The sequence below is a fragment of the Saccopteryx bilineata genome, chromosome 6 (assembly GCF_036850765.1).
Source record: "Saccopteryx bilineata isolate mSacBil1 chromosome 6, mSacBil1_pri_phased_curated, whole genome shotgun sequence".
In the NCBI taxonomy this organism is placed as follows: Eukaryota; Metazoa; Chordata; class Mammalia; order Chiroptera; family Emballonuridae; genus Saccopteryx; species Saccopteryx bilineata.
The window spans coordinates 202,557,625-202,575,280 of record NC_089495.1 but is presented as its reverse complement, the minus strand read 5'-3'; the positions used below and the strand labels follow the sequence as shown (position 1 = coordinate 202,575,280).

Here is a 17,656-nt window from a genome sequence, read left to right as displayed (position 1 = left end):
CTTTAATTTATTCTTTTTAGAGAGGAGAGAGAGGGAGAAAAGAGAGAGACAGGGGGGAGGAGCAGGAAGCATCAACTCCCATATGTGCCTTGACCAGGCAAGCCCAGGGTTTTGAACCGGCGACTTCAGCATTTCCAGGTCGACGCTTTATCCACTGCACCACCACAGGTCAGGCTTGAAGGGCTTCTTAAAACCCAGCTTCTGGGCTCCAGTGGCAGAGTGCCAGTAGGTCTGGGGTGGGGCCCGAGAAGGTGCATTTACAAGTTCCCAAGTGCTGCTGCTACCGGTCTAGGTGAACAGAACCTGCTCTTGCAGATCTCCTGTTATATGCGAGGGGCTGGGTTTTTATATGTTATTCCATTTAATCCTTAAAACAATCCAATGAAGTGAGTATAGTTTTACTCATTTTACAGACAAAAAACAAAATCGCAAAGTTACCTAGGGTCACATAATTAGCAAGTGACTGAACCACTCTCTCTGGGTCTCATTTTTCTCACCTATAAGACCAGGAGGGCTTCCTGCTGGCAACCCAGCTCACTGGAAGCCGGTCTTGGATAAAAGAAACCGGGGCTCTTTACAGAGCAGCCGCAGGTTTGGGGCAGATTCCTGTCAAGTCTTGGGTTTTCTCAACAGAAAAAGAGAACGTGAAAGCCATCTGGATTCTGCCTGCCCAGCAGCTTTCTCTCTTCCTCAGGTTAACAGCCCCATTTCCTTAGAGGAAACACCCCTCTCCACTTTCCACAAGGTTCTGCTGGCTGTCAACAAGCGCCTCAGTCCCGGCCCTCGGGGCAGGTGACCGGGCCTCGCCAATGTCTCTCACCCCCCCGCCCCAGTGGCTAGCCCATGCTGTACAAACGTCACCATAACCTGTGACTGTGTGGAGGAACTTGAGGTCACACACAGATGTCAAGATAAGAAACAGACGGCCTCACTCTGCTCTGCTCCTGAATTCTCCCCCGTGCTCTCCTCCTCTCCTTCCTGTCTCAGAGCTTTTGTAGAAATCAAATGAAATAATATAAATATATCACTTTGTAAAGTGTTTTTAAACAACCTTGGAGACTATAATTATTTCTATCCTAATCACCCTATGAGATCATGAATACCAACATGTTTTTCCACCAAAATCAATACACAACTTTTATTGCGTCGTTAAAATATCGTTAAGTCTGAGGAGTCACCTGGTAGCTTGAGATACTGAACAAGAAATACCTGAACTCACTCAATGTATTTGTCGCCCAAGAAATTTCTGATTTCCACAAGAGAACCATTCTTCTGAGTGACAATGCTGACGGGAAGTGAGCGTGCATAGCCTCGTCTTGTCACGGAAGCCCAGTGTCACGGCCCTGACCATGTTCTATCCAGGACCACACATGGTGCAAATGGTAGTCAGTCCCTTTCTATCTCCCCTCCACTTATCAACCGAGAGCCTCTTCTTTCTCTTTCCAAGGAAACTGAGTTCAATGTTGATATAACTGAAGTCCCTTCACAGGGTGACTCTAGGGTCCTTCACAATAACTGTCCCTTCAGGTGATATCACCACATTTTCTGAAATGCTAAGTGTGGTGGCTAAGAATGGTCTTCATCCTCATAGTAGATGCAGCCCAAAGCATCTTTTTAAAAAAAATTATTGGGGTGTCATTAATAGGATCGTGTAAGTTTCAAGTGTTCATTTCAATGACACATGATCTGTGTACATATAGCACTGTGTGCCCACCACCCAAAGTCAAACCATATTGTCACCATATACTGGCCCCCATGACCTCCAGCCCAATCCCTCTGGTAACCCCCATGCTGTTTGTCTGTGTCTATGAATTTGTTTTATATCCCATGAGTGAAATCATATAGTTCTTAGCTTTTTCTGACTTATTTTGCTTTGCAAAATATTCTCAAGGTTCATCTATGTTGTTGCAAATGGCAGAATTTCATCTTTCTTATGGCTGAGTAGTTAGTATTCCATAGTATATATGAATCACATATTCTTTATCCAATCCTCTGTCAAAGGACACTAGTTGTCTCCATATCTTGGCCATTGTGACACTGTGAATAATGCTGCAATGAACATATGGGTGCATGTATCTTTATGAATAAATGTGTTTGAGTACATACCCAACAGAGGGATTTCGGTTCACATGGCAACTATTTATATCTTTTTGCAGAACTGTCAGACTGTGTTCCATAGTAGCGGTGCCAGTTCACATTCCCACCCGCAGTGAATGAGGGTTCTCTTTCTCCACAGCCATTCCACCGCTGGTCATTACTTGTCTTGTTGATGACAGCCATTCTAACAGGCATGAGGAGGCATCTCATTGTAGTTTTGGTTTGCATAACCCTAATAGCTAGTGAAGTTGAACATCTTCTCATGTATCTGTTGGCCATCTGTATGTCTTCTTGGGAGAGGTGTCTGTTCAGGTTCTCTCCCCATTTATTTATTTATTTATTTTTAATATATATATATATATATTTTTTAATTTTTATTTTTTTTCATTTTTCCGAAGCTAGAAATGGGGAGGCAGTCAGACTCCCACATGCGCCCGACAGGGATCCACCCGGTATGCCCACCAGGGGGCGATGTTCTGCCACACTGGGGCATCGCTCTGTTGCATCCAGAGCCATTCTAGCACCTGAGGCAGAGGCCACAGAGCCATCCCCAGCGCCCGGGCCATCTTTGCTCCAATGGAGCCTTGGCTGCGGGAGGGGAAGAGAGAGACAGAGAGGAAGGAGAGGGGGAGGGGTGGAGAAGCAGATGGACGCTTCTCCTGTGTGCCCTGGCCAGGAATCGAACCCGGGACTCCTGCACGCCGGGCCGACGCTCTACCGCTGAGCCAACCGGCCAGGGCCGGTCCTCTCCCCATTTTTTAATTGGATTGTTTGTTTGGTATTGAGTTTTATAAGTTCTTTATATTTTTTGGATATTAATCCCTTTTCAGAGTTGTCATTTGTAAATATCTCCTATTCAATTGGTTGTCTTTTTGTTTTGTTGTTGGTTTCTTTTGCTGTACAGAAACTTTTTAGTTTGATAGAGTCCCAGTCATTTATTTTTGCCTTTATTTCCCTTGCTTTTGGGGCTGAAGTTTAGATATGGTAACCCCAGACCTCCTAAATCAGAAAATCTGGGAGTGGGAGCCCAGCATTCTGTTTTTGTCTTTTTTTAAGTGAGAAAAGGGGAGACAGAGACAGGCTTCCACATGCACCCTGACCAGGATCCACCTGGCAACCCCCATCTGGGACCAATGCTGAATCAACCAAGCTATCCTCAGTGCCTGTGAACAACACTCAAACAAGAGGGGAAGAGACAGAGAAGGGGGAAAGGGAGGGGAAGAGAAGCAGATGGTCGCTTCCCATATGTGCCCTGCCTGGGGATCCAACCTGGGACATCTGCTCACCAGGCCAATGCTCTATCCACTAAGCCAACCAGCCAGGGTCCCCAGCACTGTTTTAACAAGCCTTCAAGGTGATTCTGACACACACTGAAGTTCGAGAACTGCCTTAGCGTATTTCTCTACATTCTTTCCATCCCTACCCCAACCACCAAGCCCAGTCAGTCCTTCCAGTCTTCTTATGTTAGTTGTAATTATAAACAAACACTGCCATGAACCTTCAGCAATATGGGATCTTTTAAACTCTACTGAAAAAAAAAATGCCATCTCAATCCCAGGGCAGTGTTGACCTCCCAAATTTGGTCAGCAATGGCAGCAAACAAAGCCGAGAAGCATACACAGGGAACTCAATGGTGATTACCTCTGGGTAGTGGGGTTTTGATTTTCTTTTTGAGTGACTTTTATTTTCTTCTTTGCAGTTTTTCTGAACTTCCCAGATTTTTTACAGCTTATGCAAATAAAACAGGCTATTTTAAAAAGCAGACTGAAAGAGAGATTTAAAAAAAAAAAGCAGACATCTTATGCCACTGAGAGGGCCTGAATGCAGCCCCTCCGAGGTCCGAAGAATTACCTTGAGGATGTTTTGGCACTCAATGAAGTCACTGTGAAGGTGGCTGGTTGCATACAGCTTAAGGAGCAGCTGAGGAATTCCACTCCATTTGGACTGTTTGTCCCTCTCAGCCAAAAAAGTTTCCGTGAACTGTGAATCAAAAAGAAAAAAAAAAGAGAGAAACATTTTACTGGTGAGGAAAGAACTAGCTGACCTTGAACAGCATGGGGCCACCTGTACACAGACTTTTTCAGTAAACACACCCCTCTGTATCTCCAGGTTTCACATCCACAGTCAACCAACTGTGGATTGAAAACAGTATTTTTGAACTGTGGCTGGGAACCCCATGGATGTGACTGTAGGCATTGTTCTCTTACATTTTCTCCAACGGACTTGAGCATCTGCAGACGTTGTTATCTGCAGGGCTCCTGGACCAATCGCCCACAGATACTGAGGCACAAGGGCACTAGCATACAGGGCAGAGGAGAGCGGCTGCCTCCCCTATCCATCCAGGACAGGGCATTCAAAGGCCTCTTTCTAGAAACCTTCCAAAGCACCCAAGCAGCCAGCAAGCTAAAAGTCAACTCCTTGCCTTGTGATACAACACCCTTTATTTTCTATCAACCACTTTCCTTTCTAGCCTCATCTCTGCCCAATGCACACTCTACACTCCAAGACACACACTGTACTCCCCCAGGTATAAGACACACCTGAACTTGGAGGCCGAAATTTGGGGAAAAAAGTATTACATAAAGTTATTGAACTCAAGTTTTATTCATCATAAAATTCATACAACTCCTCATCACTGTCAAAACTGCCATCCATTAGCTTGTCCTCATCTGTGTCTGATGATGAGTCACTGTCTTCAACAATGAGTGCAAAAACAAGCGTGGAAAAGTAGGAAAAGCAAGTAAAGAAAACTACAACCACTGTGTAAGACACACCCAGTTTTAGACCCCAAATTTTTCGGGAAAGGGTGCGTCTTATACATGGGAAACACGGTATTCCCTATGTCCCTGTGCACATGTTCTTCCTTTAAAACGTGCTTTCTGCGCCTGACCAGAAGTGGTGCAGTAGACAGAGTGTCGCTGGCCTGAGCATGGGATCATAGACATGACACCGTCGTCACTGGCTTGAGCTCAAAGGTCACTGGCTTGAGCAAGGGGTCACTGGCTCAGCTGGAGCCCCCAGCCTTATGGCACATATGAAAATCAATCAATGAACAACTGAGGTACCACAACTACAAGTTGATGCTTCTCATCTCTCTCCCTTCCTGTCTCTGTCTCTCTCTCAAAAAATTAATTAATTAATATTGGGTCAAACTGGATATCTATATGGAAAACCTCACCCACATCCCAAAATCAATTCCAAATAGACTGCATATTTAAATATAAAAGATAAAACAATAGTGTTTCTAAACAACCTCAAGCTAGGCAATAATTCTTAATACAAAATGCACTAACATAAGGAAAATAGTGATGCCATGAATTGTATTAAAATTAAGCACTTCTGTTCATTAAAAGATCTTTTTAGAGACTGAAAAGGCACGCCACCAAATGAGAGAAAATAACTGCAAAACTTCAAGTCAACTAAAAAAACCAAAACAACAGAAAGACGTGCAAAAGATTTAAACAGGCAATCCACCAAAGAGAGTGTCCAAATGTCCAATAAACATCTGGATAGGGCCTGACCAGGCGGTGGCGCAGTGGATAGAGCGTTGGACTGGGATGCAGAGGACCCAGGTTCGAGACCCCGAGGTCGCCAGCTTGAGCACGCGCTCATCTGGTTTGAACAAAAAAAGTCCACCAGCTTGAACCCAAGGTCGCTGGCTCCAGCAAGGGGTTACTCGGTCTGCTGAAGGCCCGCGGTCAAGGCACATATGAGAAAGCAATCAATGAACTACTAAGGTGTTGCAACGCGCAATGAAAAACTAATGATTGATGCTTCTCATCTCTCTCCGTTCCTGTCTGTCTGTCCCTGTCTATCCCTCTCTCTGACTCACTCTCTATCTCTGTAAAAAACAAAAACAAAAACAAAAAACAAACATCTGGAAAGGTGCTTAACCTCGTTAGCCACTGGGGAATCACAAATTAAGATCATGAGACCACTGCACACACATTAGAATGGTTCATGTTAAAAGACTGGCAACACTATGGGTTAGCAAAAACATGGAATAGGAACTCATACACGGCTGGTGGGAGTGTAAATCAGTACAACCACTTGGGAAACTGTTCTGTAATGGCTACTGATACTGAATCTATCTATGCATATCCTATAACCCAGGAATTCTAAGTATACACCCAACAGAAATTGTGCATATACACATTGAGACATATACAAGAATGTTCTTGTAAGCATCATTCATAATAGCCCCAAACTGGAAAACTCCCAAAGACTCATCAAAAATAGAATTGTGGTTCGTTAACACAGTAGAACATCCATACAGAAAATGCAGCTTTACCATCATCACAGATGAACCTAACGTTGACTGAAAGGCGGCCAACTCATTGAGTATTGTTTGATTTTATTTATACGAAGTATAAAAACTGGCCCAGCTAAATGCACTGTTAGAAGTCAGGCTTGTAATTTCATCTAGAGAGAAAGAAGAGTCGAGTGGCTGGTCGGGGGTACAGAGCTGATCTGGTGGTTGCCAGCTGATGTACTTTTATTATTGTGCATTGAATTGTACATTTATTTTTATGCATTTGTATTTGTATGTAGTATTTCAACACAAAAAGTTTTTCAATTGCTTGAAAAAATCTTTATGTACTGATTATGCAAGGATCTCTAAGATACATTTTAAGTTAAAACAGCCAGATGTGTAACAGTGTATGTAGTATGATAATACCTGTGTAAGGCAAAAGACACAGACACATTTGTTTTTCTAAGCTGAGAATGTGTCTAGAGGCCACACAAGAAATCAGTACCCACAGCTGCCCCTGGAAGTAGACCTGGAGGGTGCCAGCAGGGGTGCTTTGGGCTCTTTGCAAGGGACACGTGCATATGCTATTTATTAAAAATACATCACTACCTCTAGTGGGCGTGAAATGGGCATTAACTGTATTGGTAGTGCCTTAAGTTTGGTGGTAGGTACATGGTTATTATGATAATATTGTGGTATTACTATTGCTTTTTGCAGATAAGCTATTTAACAATAAGCTTTAAATAAAAGCCTGCACAGTGGCACATTATGGGAGCTAAATAAATGTTAATTACGGTACCGTCCCCACCTGATTCTCCGTCTACCTACACTTCTCTCTCAGCCGTCTCCCATCCAAGTATTTATTTCACTTTCCCTGTCTTCTAATGGTCGGCCATGAGGACTTTCTCAGTGGTGGTCTTAGTGCCGGGAATCTCTCTGCTACTCTGTTCAAATTCTAATTATTCTTCAGAACCAACTCAAAGTTCCACCTATTCCATGAAGCTCTCCAAAGCAATCATGGTAGAACTTCATAGGAGAGAAAATGTGTTTTAAAAAGAATGACCATAGAAAAAATTCAGTGCAATTATTCTGCAGAGGAAGTTAATGTTAAGTGGTAGACATGACGTTTCATAGTTAGTATTTATTTTAATGTGTATCTACACAGTGTGTTAGACACAATTAATAAAAGACTTTCATCAATGTACTTATATTAATATATCATAGTTAAATTTCAGAATATAGGGGAGAGGGAGGGGGAGAGATGGAGAAAGGAAAACGGGGAGGGAGACAAAGGGGGAAAAGGGGGAAAGGGGGAAAGGGGGGAGGAGGAGGAGGAGGGGAGCTATGAACCTAAAAAGCTTTCAGGAACTGGGCGCAGGGGGGACAGACAGGACATATATAAAAGACTGGGGATCGCCCTGGCCGGCTGGCTTGGTGGTAAAGTGTCGGCCTGCCGTGCAGGAGTCCCAGGTTCGATTCCAGGCCAGGGCACACAGGAGAAGCGCCCATCTGCTTCTCCACCCCTCCCCCTCTCCTTCCTCTCTGTCTCTCTCTTCCCCTCCCGCAGCCAAGGCTCCATTGGAGCAAAGATGGCCCGGGCACTGAGGATGGCTCTATGGCCTCCGCCTCAGGCGCTAGAATGGCTCTGGTTGCAACAGAGCAATGCCCCAGATGGGCAGAGCATCGCCCCCTGGTGGGCATGCCGGGTGGATCCAGGTTGGGCGCATGCGGGAGTCTGACTGCCTCCCTGTTTCCAACTTCAGAAAAATACAAAAAATAAAAATAAAAATAAAAAAAGGCTGGGAATCAAAACAGAATCTTCTAAAGCAGTGGTTTTCAACCTTTTTTATGCTCGGGACTAGTGAAACTAGGAGAATTATTTTGGCAACTGCTAAGGCATAAATCACCCTAAGTATAAGTGAATTCAACTAAGATCTTTGGGTTTATAATCTTCATATAACCTCAGGGTGGTTAACTCTTTTGTGGACGGGCTTGAAATTTTTGGTGGACCGGCAGTTGAAAAACACTGTTCTAAAGTTATCCCAAATGCTTAAATACAATGGAATAGCACCATTAAAAATTTAAGGGACAATACTTTCAATTCAGAATCTATACCCAGCTAAACTAAATAAACAAGTATAAAAAACCTTTTCAGACATATAAGCTCTAAAAAAAATAGTTGCCTCCCATGTACTCTTTCTCAGGAGGTTACTAGAGAACGTGCTTCCCAAGGAACAGAAAGGTAGGAGTCAGGAAAAAGGATCTAGGACATGAGAAGAATCAAGTGCTCTGAATGTAGTGATGGGAAATGCCCGGAATTCAGATGGTTAGCTGTCTGAACAAGTAACTAGCCCAAACTGGAGCAGAGGATGGAGAGTTCTAAGTAAAACATCTTTTAAAAAGAGAGGGAGAGAAGTTTTAGAACTGGGGAATAAATGATAAGAACACAAAAAACAGAGCAAATTTTAAAAAGATGACTATTCTAATTAAAAAGGCCAGATTCAAAAGACTACAGAGGAATATGATTCCATTTCTATGACAGTGTGCAAAAGGACATAAAATAGGACAGAGCAGGCCCTGGCCGGTTGGCTCAGCGGTAGAGCATCGGCCTGGCATGCGGGGAATCTGGGTTCGATTCCCGGCCAGGGCACATAGGAGAAGCGCCCACTTGCTTCTCCACCCCCCCTTCCTCTCTGTCTCTCTCTTCCCCTCCCGCAGCCAAGGCTCCATTGGAGCAAAGATGGCCCGGGCGCTGGGGATGGCTCCTTGGCCTCTGCCCCAGGCGCTAGAGTGGCTCTGGTCGAGGCAGAGCGACGCCCCAGAGGGGCAGAGCATCGCCCCCTGGTGGGCAGAGTGTCGCCCCTGGTGGGCGTGCCGGGTGAATCCCGGTCGGGCGCATGCGGGAGTCTGTCTGACTGTCTCTCCCCGTTTCCAGCTTCAGAAAAAAAAAAAAAAAAAAATAGGACAGACCAGTTGCCAGAGGGAGGGGGTGGGTAAGGAGGAGTACTATGAGAGAATTTTCTATATCCTATATCCTAACTGTAGTGGTGGTCACAGGACTGCACGCATTTATCAAAACTTATATACAGACCTATACACTAAAAAAGGGTGAATTCTACTGTTTCTATGTATATTTATATCCCAATTTAAAAAATAGCAGGGAAGGGGTTGCTTTTAAATCTAAGAAAAACAACAATTGTACAACACAAATATAATTGTTGAATACTCTAAGCTCTGCTGTAAACAATCGTATCATCATCACATAATATAAATACCTAACGCAAACATTCAAAACTACAGTAAGAGAATGACGTACACAAAATACTTGGCACAGGTGACTGAATTCTAATCTTCTACAAGAGGAAGAAAATGTCTGAAAGTCAGTCAGCAAACAGCCTTATAAGCAAGTTAGAAATAGTGACTCTCCTGTTCCACGTACCCCTCCCTGCAAAAGAAACAGCTCCAGTGTGGACAGCGGCTGTCCCAGGAGCACGGGAGCTGGGGTGCAGAGTGGGGCAGGGCACTGCTGGTGTTGCCCGGCTCACGTTACCGAGAAGTCCTTCCAGGCATATTCCAGGCATTCAACTTCACAAGGAATTTCTTCTACTAGCTCTACATTGTCTTACAAAGCATTTACTCTCATTTTAAAATAATCATTTGGATTTTGTTTTCTTTGTGAACAGCTGAGTACTGTGATGAAGGAGCCACCGTCCAGCCACCTTCTGAGTCTGAGTTGTTGGCAGGTGTCGCATGGTTTTTCTCTTGGAGTACTTGTGGTTTAACAGTTTATACCAGTGATAATCTCTTATAGCATGCTGCCAAAGCTATCAACCTGTTTAGTGAAGGTGGCATTTCCAGTTTTTATTGACTTATTTTGTCTTTACTGTGCTTTTCTTTTAAATAATTAAAGGCTAAATTCCACAGATATCAACGTATGTCTTGGTTAGTTGAGTGTAAGATAGTCTAATGCAGGGGTCCCCAAACTTTTTACACAGGGAGCCAGTTCACTGTCCCTCAGACCGTTGGAGGGACAGACTATAAAAAAAACTATGAAGAAATCCCTATGCACACTGCACATATCTTATTTTAAAGTTAAAAAACAAAACGGGAACAAATATAAATACAATATTTAAAATAAAGAACAAGTAAATTTATTTTTCCAAAGCTGGAAACAGGGAGGCAGTCAGACAGACTCCCGCATGCGCCCGACCGAGATCCACCCGGCATGCCCACCAGGGGGTGATGCTCTGCCCATCTGGGGTGTTGCTCTGTTGCAACCAGAGCTATTCTAGCACCTGAGGCAGAGGCCACAGAGCCATCCTTAGCGTCCGGGCCAACCTTGATCCAATGGAGCCCTGGCTGCGGGAGGGGAAGAGAGAGACAGAGAGGAAGGAGAGGGGGAGGAGTGGAGCAGACGGGCATTTCTCCTGTGTGCCCTGGCCAGGAATCAAACCCAGGACTCCTGCATGCCAGGATGACGCTCTACCACTGAGCCAACCGGCCAGGGCCAAGAACAAGTAAATTTAAATCAACAAACTGACCAGTATTTCAATGGGAACTATGCTCCTCTCACTGACCACCAATGAAAGAGGTGCCCCTTCCGGAAGTGTGGCGTGGGCTGGATAAATGGCCTCAGGGGGCTGTAGTTTGGGGACCCCTGGTCTAATGCCTCAAAAGATCACATTAAGTGCAAGGAAAGAGCCATCCTAAAGGATAATTAATAAAGATTAAATACTGTCAGGTTATTCTGATAACAAATGGGAATACTTGTGTCTACTTTTATGGGATGTCTTGTTTCAATATAATTAGGAGTGAGTTTTATGGCCTGTGAATACAAAAACTTCCTCTTGATATTAATGGTATTTATATTTTTAATTTATGAGAATTTATCCTATCCAGGGGTTTTCCAGTATCAAATTACCCTTGCTAGGCAAGGGAAGACTCTGATTTAAACCCCTAAGGTTTCACAAATACTAATGCTTATTAGAATAAAGTTAAAACCAGTAGTACCTAACTAAACTTTTAAAGGGAGGAGTCCATCTAAAGAAGAAGTATGAAGTAATACTCAGGAAAACAAGAACTTCAATATGCCAATAATCACCAAGGAAGCAATGACTGGCATTTGGAAAACAGAACTAGGATGTCATAACCCAGGAGTATCTGATGCAGCATCTCTAGGGTGGTGGGTCGTAACTTGTATTAGTTACTCTGCCCTAGAGCGTAGGGTTTGCTTAGTCTATCCTCTCCGTCAATTCCTGCTGACCACACAGGGTCCTGTACAGCCGTGATAAGAAATCTGGACTCGAGTCTAACCTCAGCGGGTGGCACTGGAGGGTTTTAAGCAAAGGACAAACAAGATCTGATTTACTTTAAGGATCAAATGTGCTGACAAGTATGAACGGGCTCTGTAAATGTTCAAGCGTCATACCAGTACATTTTATTACCTGGAAAGAGGACAAACAGAAAGGGAGACGGAAATAAGGCACGCTAACATCTAAGTAGGACAGGCCTATTCTAAACAATGTGGCCATACTGCTCTTAAGTTCCATTCAGGAAAATGGGCAAGACTTGGGGAAGTTCAGGTCTGGTGGAAGAGGAATCAGGAATATTATTTTTGACTTATTAAGTCTGAAATGTTCAGTAGATAGCCAACTGAAGATATCTATTGAGAAGGTATTTGGATATAACTATGTGAAGTAAAAGGGAGAAATCAGGATGGAAGTAAAAATTTAGGATCCATCAGAATATAGAGTATTCATTAAAGACAGTAACTCACTAGCCTTTATAGCATGATTACTATGTTTCAGACACTATTCTAGGTGCTGCACTCACTTGTTCCTAACCTTAAGAATTTAGTCCCATGATCATCCCTATTTTACCAATGAACAAACGGAGACAAAAAGAAATTAATTAACTTGCCCAGAGATACATAGCAAGCATGTACCAGAGCTGTGATTCAAACCTAAGTAGTTTGATCCTAAAGTTCTTTTTTTTTTTTTTAGGTTTTTTTCTCTCAGAGACAGACCCAGAGTCAGAGAGAGGGATAGATAGGGACAGACAGACTGGAATGCAGAGAGATGAGAAGCATCAATCATCAGTTTTTCATGTGGCACTTAGTTGTTCATTGACTGCTTTCTCATATGTGCCTTGACCATGGGGCTACAGCAGACCAAATAACCCCTTGCTCGAGCCAATGACCTTGGGCTCAAGCTGGTGAGCCTTGCTCAAAACAGATGAGCCCGCACTCAAGCTGGCGACATCGGGGTCTCGAACCTGGGTCCTCTGCATCCCAGTCCGACGCTCTATCCACTGTGCCACTGCCTGGTCAGACTGATCCTAGAGTTTTCTTTTTTGTTTTGTTTTTGTATTTTTCCGAAGCTGGAAACGGGGAGAGACAGTCAGACAGACTCCCGCATGCACCCGACCGGGATCCACCCGGCATGCCCCAGCGATGCTCTTCCCACCAGGGGGCGACGCTCCACCCCTCCGGGGCGTTGCTCTGCTGCGATCAGAGCTACTCCAGTGCCTGGGGCAGTGGCCAAGGAGCCATCCCCAGCACCCGGGCCATCTTTGCTCCAATGGAGCCTAGGCTGCGGGAGGGGAAGAGAGAGACAGAGAGGAAGGAGAGGGGGAGGGGTGGAGAAGCAGATGGGCGCCTCTCCTGTGTGCCCTGGCCTGGAATCGAACCCGGGACTTCCACACGCCAGGCCGACGCTCTACCACTGAGCCAACCGGCCAGGGCCTGATCCTAGAGTTCTTTAAAGCCACGACTGTTTGGCAGTACAGACAGAACAGGACCGAGGAGGAGGAAGACTGGGCCCTCATATACATTATTTCAATCCAAACAATTTACTAAGACCTGAGTACCTATCAAGTGCCTGGTGCTGTGTCAGCCTCTGCAGATACAAAGAAAAAAAAAGTCTCTCAGGAAGCCCAGTCTAACAGCTGCACTCTAACAGTAACTATATATTTAGTGAACATCTATTATGTGCCATACACTTGCCAAGCCTTTTAGACATATTTCACTTAATCCTCCTAACAACACTATGGGGTAGATATTATTGCCATTTTATAAATAAGGAAACAGATGAAATAACATAATGTAGGTCACTAGTGACAGAACTAGGGTTCAATCCAAGTTCATCTTGAAAATCTGGTCTTTTCCAAAGATTTTCTGTCATATGCTACTACACAAATGAACCTTGAGAACATTATTCTAAGTCAGCGACCCCAGTGGGGTCGCCTAAAGCCATCGGAAAATACATAATGCGTATCAGGTATTTACATTCTGAATCATAACTGTAGCAAAATTACAGTTATGAAGTAGCCACCAAAATTATTTTTTGGTTTGGGGTCACCGCAACATGAGGAACTGTATTGCGGGGTCACGGCATTAGGAAGGTTGAGAACCACTGTTCTAAGTGAATGATCCACTTGTTGAGATATCTAAAATAATCAAAATAAAATAATCAAATTCACTGAAACAGAAAGTCAATGGTGGTTACCAGAGGCTGCAGGCAGGGGAGAGGGAGTTGTTTAGTAAGTATAGAGTTTCAGATTTGCAAATGAAAAAATTCTGGAGATCTGTTTCACAACAATGTCAATATATTTAACACTACTTAGCTGTACACTTAAAAATGGCTAAGATGGTAAATGTTATGTTTTTAACCACAATTTAAAAATTTTTTTAAAAACCTGGTCTGTCCCAGCATACCACATACCATAATGAATATACTTACTGTGCTTTAGAAATACCTGTGAGGAACTTATTCTGCAATGTGGAGGAGACAGGAGGTGGGAGGTGTGGCAAGGAAGAAGAAATCAAGGAAAGTTACCAAGAAAGGACACATCTGAAAGATGAAGGTCCCTACTTTATCCTCACTATAGTTTTGGGACAGTGGCTCCATCTCCACCTCTGATGTCGCCCCAACACCTGTATACAGCTACCAATCACAATAACCAGCCTAACCCAATATTCCAGCAGCCTTCTAACTGGTGAGCCTCTCCGGTCTCCTCCCAGTCCAAGTCATCCAACACTGAAAACAAACTAAGTGCCCTAAATTGCTTCATTCATAAAAAACCCCTGTGGCTCCCTACTGCCCTCAGAACAGAGAGGATTATCAAGATAGTGTTTAGTAGCAAATTATCTAACCTTTCTTTTTTTTTTTTTATTTTAAGACTTTTTTTTTTTATTTTATTTTTTTTAATTTATTCATTTTAGAGAGGAGAGAGAGAGGGAGAGAGAGAGACAGGCAGACAGAGAGAGAGAGAAGAGAAAGAGACAGGGGGGAGGAACTGGAAGCATCAACTCCCATATGTGCCTTGACCAGGCAAGCCCAGGGTTTCGAACCGGCGACCTCAGCATTTCCAGGTCGACGCTTTATCCACTGCGCCACCACAGGTCAGGCCTATCTAACCTTTCTGTGCCTTAGTTTTCTCATCTGTGTTAAGGGATGAGTCCTGACACCAAATTTAAAAAGACTGAGGATCAAAGAAAGACATTGTATATCTTGCACAATGCCTGAGCCAAAGTATCTGATCAGTGGAGGTGAGTTAGTTGTCTTCTGCCTGTCCCCAATGCCCAGCTCAGTAAGGTACTTTGGCTTAAAGAAGGATAAAGCAAGTATATTTCTAGGACCTTCCCAAGGCAGATAGAGAAGAATGCCTGTGGAAAAAAGTTACTCATCTACGCTTATCCCAACGTCCAGGAAAAAACTGCTCACCCAGAACTGCTTTTTCATCTGTAAACCTCCACACAAACCACCTGGTCTTTACTTTACTCTGTCCTTTTAATGATACAAGTAATACTGAAATGGTTCAAGATTAACACACATATATCAAGTCATACTGTGAAAAGTCTCACTCCCGTTTTCTCCATCTACATAATTGCCACCCCACTCTGGACAACCACTTTATTACTTTCCTGTGTACCCTTCAGGTTTCTTTATGCTAAAGCTGTCTTTAAATTAAGCTAATGTTTTACAGGTGTGTTTATAACATGAGTTCTGGGGACATGGAGAGGGAGGGGTGGGGAAGGAGCAAGGAGCCTAAGTCTTATCCTGCTTTATGGCCTTGTCCATTCAAAACAAAAACAAAAAAACTACCCACATATTGGGCGCCTATTACAAGCCAGATAGCAAATATAGCAATTTTAACCGATGATCCTTCTGCCCTTACTGAGCACCAGAAATGCACTTAATGCTTTACAGGATTGTCTCCGTTGACCCTCACCACACCTTAAAAGGTAGATTACTCGTTACAAATGTGGAAACTGAAACACAGAAGACAGATAACTTGTCCAAGCAAGAGGGCGCACAGCTTTGAATCCAGGCCCGACTACAGAATCCTCACTCTTACCCATGACGCTCTACATTGGCAAAACAGGCACAGTCCCTGCACCCGCTGGAACATAGCCTAAAGTGAGATACTGGCGAGAAAAACGGGGTAGACAACAAAGAAAGATTTAATTACACGCTAAAAAAGTCAAGTGAACGAAAACAAATTCAGGACTGTGAGTGAGTAACAATGGGGACCTAGTTGGGGAGGGGGAGGTCAAGGAAAGGCCTCTCTAAGAGAATGACATACGTAATGCTTCAGAACCGTTTGGGAGCTGCAACGATGACCCACCGCCCAACCCCCGGGGGAGAAACTCCCGAGGCACGCGGAGACTAAGGCAAACTCGCCCAGGGGCCCTCAGTGTGCAGACGTGGCGCAGGGAAGGCAGGACCTAGGAGCTGGGCCCAAGGCTAGTCCACGCCATCGGTGCCCGATGCAGCCCAGCCTTGCTCGGCCCCTAGCCGGGGGCCTGTGGCCGGCCGCTGCCCATCACCCCACCGCGGCTGACAGCGGCCGCGCAGCCCACGGGGAGGCGCCGCGGCCGGCCAAGGGGGGTCGCGCCGTACTGCGGCGGCCCGGAAAGGCCTCTTCCCCGGCCCCCCGCCAGCTCCGGCTCGGTCCGCCCCGCCCCTCCGGGCCGGCTTCTTACCTGCACGGCCCGGACCAGGCCCCGGCCGGTCAGCTGGCCCTGCCGCAGCTGCAGCAGAATGTTAGCGGGCTGCGGCCGGCCGCCCCATCCGCTCCACGCTGCCACCGTTGCCGCCGCCCGTCGCCCTCGGCCGGCCACAGACCCAGCAGCCGCCGGCGCCGCCGCCATGTCTCCTCGTCCGACAAACAGGAAGCAAGCGGCCCGTGGGCCGCGGAGATTTCTACGGGGCGGCAGAGGGGTCGCGGCAGCGCCCCCAGCGGGCCGTCTGCGGAGGCGCAAGCCGCGTGGCAGGGACCTTGCGCGCCGCAGGGGCTGCTGGGAAATGTAGTTTTGGTCTCAGGCGGCGCAGGTGCGACGAGGAATTTCCTGCACCTGTTGTTTTTCCACCCCTAGGTCCGGCATCTCCGCGAGGTCCCCAACGTCGAGGAGAAGTCCTGCGTGCGCACTCTCTCATTTCTTGGCAGCTTGTGGAGGTTACAGCCAACTGGCCTGGAAAAGATCTTGGGCCCCAGGCCAGGATTCAAGTCACTCGTTCCAATTCCTTTCTGCCTCTCCGCCCTTGAGTCACAGCGGACCTCCACTCCCTGCGCGTCAATTTCCCCGTTAGTTCATTCAATCAATAGTCCGTGGGAGCCTTGTCAGCCAATAAACAGTTCTTAGCGGGGCTGCGCTGCGCCCGGCGGCACCGAACAGGTTACTGGCAATACAGTGGTGAGCAGAACAGACTAAGTCCCTGCTTTGGAATACAGGTTACACAGAAGACAGCAAATCCATACACAAATAAGCGCACAAAACCGCGCAAGTTGTGAAACTGGACAGGTTGCTGTAAAGTTAAACAAAATAATAGGAAATAAAGGGTTTGGCAAATTGCGGTATCATATTCTGTAAGAGGAAACTTGCCTTAGTTTGTCCCCACCAGGTGGTATTTTCTCTCTATTCCAAGCCTACATAATCATTCTTTTGGCAAACTTCTGCGGCAGGACCCTGTTGTTTCCTCCCCTTTTTCCTTCCTGGGAGGGGTCTTAGAAATGAAAGTAGAGGGCTGGATGTGATGCAATCGGGAATGATGGAGATTGTGACTCATAATTTATCGCCCAAACCAGAACATTTTAAGAATGAAAGAACAGCATTAATTAGCACTGGGACAGCAGACATATATGGTGACTGTTCCAGGAAAACTGGGATATGGTCACCACCCTCATGTCCTTTTAAAATGAATGGTCTCTGTTGCCTCTATTGAATTGTTGCTAGCTCTTCTAGTTTTTCCAGAAACACCGAAAAGCTGGGTTTTTAATGTGAAATTTCCCAATTTTGAAAACTCC

The 17,656-nt window shown here is 45.2% G+C and overlaps 1 protein-coding gene across 2 annotated transcripts in view; it reads right to left on the bottom strand.

Annotated features, from left to right (window-relative positions):
• TRPC4AP (transient receptor potential cation channel subfamily C member 4 associated protein) overlaps positions 1–16,555 on the bottom strand; it is a 59,752-nt gene extending 43,197 nt beyond the window's left edge. Inside the window, exons 1-2 of one of the 2 annotated variants that reach the window (XM_066235788.1) lie at positions 16,335–16,555; positions 3,949–4,077 (exon numbers count right to left, since the gene is read on the bottom strand). In XM_066235788.1, the coding sequence (XP_066091885.1) occupies positions 3,949–4,077; positions 16,335–16,502 (297 nt within the window). In that variant the 5' untranslated portion in view covers positions 16,503–16,555. The remainder of the gene's footprint in view (positions 1–3,948; positions 4,078–16,334) is intronic. The other variant, XM_066235787.1, reaches the window with a different exon arrangement.
• Positions 16,556–17,656: the final 1,101 nt, after the last annotated feature.